This window comes from Rhamphochromis longiceps, linkage group LG2 (genome assembly GCF_057381845.1).
Source record: "Rhamphochromis longiceps isolate RC_006_pf linkage group LG2, R_longiceps_female_GT1.1, whole genome shotgun sequence".
Lineage (NCBI taxonomy): Eukaryota > Metazoa > Chordata > Actinopteri > Cichliformes > Cichlidae > Rhamphochromis > Rhamphochromis longiceps.
Genome location: NC_140558.1, coordinates 41761535 through 41764438, shown reverse-complemented (window position 1 = coordinate 41764438; position 2904 = coordinate 41761535). Strand labels below are relative to the sequence as shown.

Genomic DNA, 2904 nt, shown 5'->3' with positions numbered 1-2904 from the left:
TATTTACATTTTGAAGTGATCACTTCTACAACATTTTCACTTACCACTAACAAATTTTAACAAATCATGCACTGTTACATACATTATTTTTGTATGTATGTAACATACAAAAAATCAACTTTCAAATTTTACAGAACTTTTCACCAAATTGGCAGCATTTTAAAGCAAATTGTCACATGTTACACTTAACAAACACATTTGTTTTTCAATAATTAAATTCAACTTTGACATGACACTGTAATGTTGCCACTGAGAACATCTAATATGGCTTTCTTTGTCTGTTAGTGGGAAACCTGGCATTGCATGCTGTTCACCAGTGTGTTGTAATCTGGGGTATAACTTGACACTGCAACTCTGAGTGAGTCTTGCAGATGTGCATCGGAGAGGCGTGTTCTGTGTTTGTTCTTGATGAAGTTCATGTCAGAAAAGGCTGATTCACAAAGATAGGTTGAACCAAACAGGCTGGCAACCTTCATAGCTGCTGTGCACACACCACTGTACTTTTCTGTGTCAACAAGGCACCAAAAGTTTGGTGCACCCTGACAGGCTTTGAGGTGGACGTCATTTTGCAATGTTACAATTTCGATTTCCACCTGTCCAGCATCCAAGCTGAACATTGAACTTAGTTGCTCAGCAATGCATGTTGTGTCCACATTCATGAAAGGATTGGAAACAAATGAGACACATGGCTCAAGCTGATCAAGGTCACAAAACCTGTTCTCAAACTCTTGACCAAGTCGGTTTATGACTTGAGTGTACTTTTCTGCAACTTTGTCAAAAGTCTCAGATGCAGAAGCATTGTCTTTCAGCACCATCTGCACAGAGGGAAAGTGCAGCACCTTTTTTCTCTGTAAATGCACAGAGAAAATGTTCATCTGGGCTTTAAATCCATTTAAAGCACTTATCATGTCAGCAACAGTCTTACCTTTGCCTTGCAGCTCACAGTTCAAATGGTTCAGTTTCCCAGTAATGTCTGTTAAAAACGCAAGGTCAAGTGTCCACTCAGTGTCCTCCAGCAGAGATGTGTCTTCCCCTTTGGATTGCATGAACTCCTTGATTTCACCCAAAAGTGACAAAAAACGAAGCAAAATCCGTCCCCTGCTGAGCCATCGGATTTCCGTATGTAGTAGCAGGTCACCATATTCAGCTGACAGCTCCTCCAATAGCACCTTGAATGTTCTGTGCTGTTTAGCTCTGGAGCGGATGCTGTTTATGATCTTCACGACGGGAGTCATGACGTGCTCGAAGCCGATCACCTTTGCGCATAACGCCTGCTGGTGAATGATGCAGTGGTAATGCATGAAGTTTGGGAACTCTGTGTCACCTTTACAGTGAGCGATGAATCCCGTATGTCGGCCGATCATAGCAGGAGCCCCGTCGGTAGTCACTGATACCAGCTTTTCCAACAGTACCTTTTTCTTCGCGAAAAACTCCTTCACCGCGTTATAGATGTCAACTCCCTTCGTTGTTGTCTTTAGCGGCAGTAGTGTCAGAAGTTCTTCTTTTGTGGAGAAACCATCAAATACCATCCGGATAAAGACCATCAGCTGTGCTGTACTGCTGCTGTCGACGGACTCGTCACACTGGATGCTAAACCAACTGCACTTTGCCAGATCCTGATCCAACTGATCGGCCAAGTTCCCGGACATAGCCGACACTCTTCTAACAATTGTAGTTGCCCCCAGCTGGACATCAGAGAGAGTGGAGATTACATCGTTTCCATATTTCTCGTCTTTAAGCACAGTTTTTGCAATTATCATCATTGCTTCTTTGAAATACTCCCCGTCTAAAAATGCCTTCTTTTTCTTAATCATGAAATGTGTAGCTCTAAATGAGGCTTCGGTTGCTTTTTGAGAGTTTTTCACCGGTCTCGTGAAAAAAGACTGCTGTTTGCTCAAACCTGCCTTTAATTCGCGGGCCTTTTCCGCTCGCAGTGTTCTGCCCTTTGGGTAGTTAGCATGGTAGCTTGTGTGACACGTTCGGAAATGTCTCTCCACCTTGTGCCGCTTTGCCGTTGCCACAGTTGCCCCGCAAATGAGACACACGCATGAATCTTTCACAGTGGTAAAAAAGAACTCTTCCTCCCATTCACTGTGAAAATTATATGTTTTCTTCCTTTTTTCCGCCATGTTTTCCTCATCTCCTCACCTTTGCCTTTGCTGGTCTTCACGGCAACTGTTTCCGTGGAGACCAGCTAGCACTAAATATTAGATCATGATCTAATATTTAATAATAAACATTTTTTTTATATATTATCTCTAACAAATTAACGCCAATGCAATTGTGATTAAAAAAAAAATAGCAAGAAAAAATAAAAATAGATGCAGCTTACTGGTAAGTTGTTATGGTGAGCTATTTTTAGAACAGGCCCGCGGGCGACTCATGTGGTCCTTGCGGGCGACCTGGTGCCCGCGGGCACCGTGTTGGTGACCCCTGATTTAGAGAGTGCGCTGCAGTATTTCTGTTGGTAACTTAACTAAAGATAGCAAGTGAAACCATTTATAACATGGAGCTAAAGTTTACTAATTTTTACAATATAAGTGGGAAAATGACAGATATACTAAATAGCTAATTTAAGGCTAAACAAACTACTTCAAGTCACATGATTGATTGATTGATTGATTGATTGATTGATTGATTGATTGATTGATTGATTGATTGATAGATAGATAGAGTAACAATACTTTATTTATCCCGAGGGAAATTGTTTAAAAGGCTACCAGACAATCCGGTGCCATCATGAGCACCTTTTCTGACCATACATGGAATACACAAACATAACACTGGGAAGACAGGTAGGGGAGGTACGAAAAAAACAATGGAAATACACACGAGGAAAGAGGAGGAGAAAAAAGATATCCTCGCAGACTGAGCTCCTCGGGGAGAGCAGTTTGAGAACAGAAA

The 2904-nt window shown here is 41.7% G+C and overlaps 1 protein-coding gene across 1 annotated transcript; it reads right to left on the bottom strand.

Annotated features, from left to right (window-relative positions):
• Positions 1 to 281: 281 nt before the first annotated feature.
• LOC146677998 (general transcription factor II-I repeat domain-containing protein 2B-like) lies at positions 282 to 1760 on the bottom strand. Its single transcript, XM_085380176.1, has one exon. It carries the CDS (start codon positions 1758 to 1760, stop codon positions 282 to 284), a length of 1479 nt encoding a protein of 492 aa, XP_085236302.1.
• Between the last annotated feature and the right edge of the window lie 1144 nt (positions 1761 to 2904).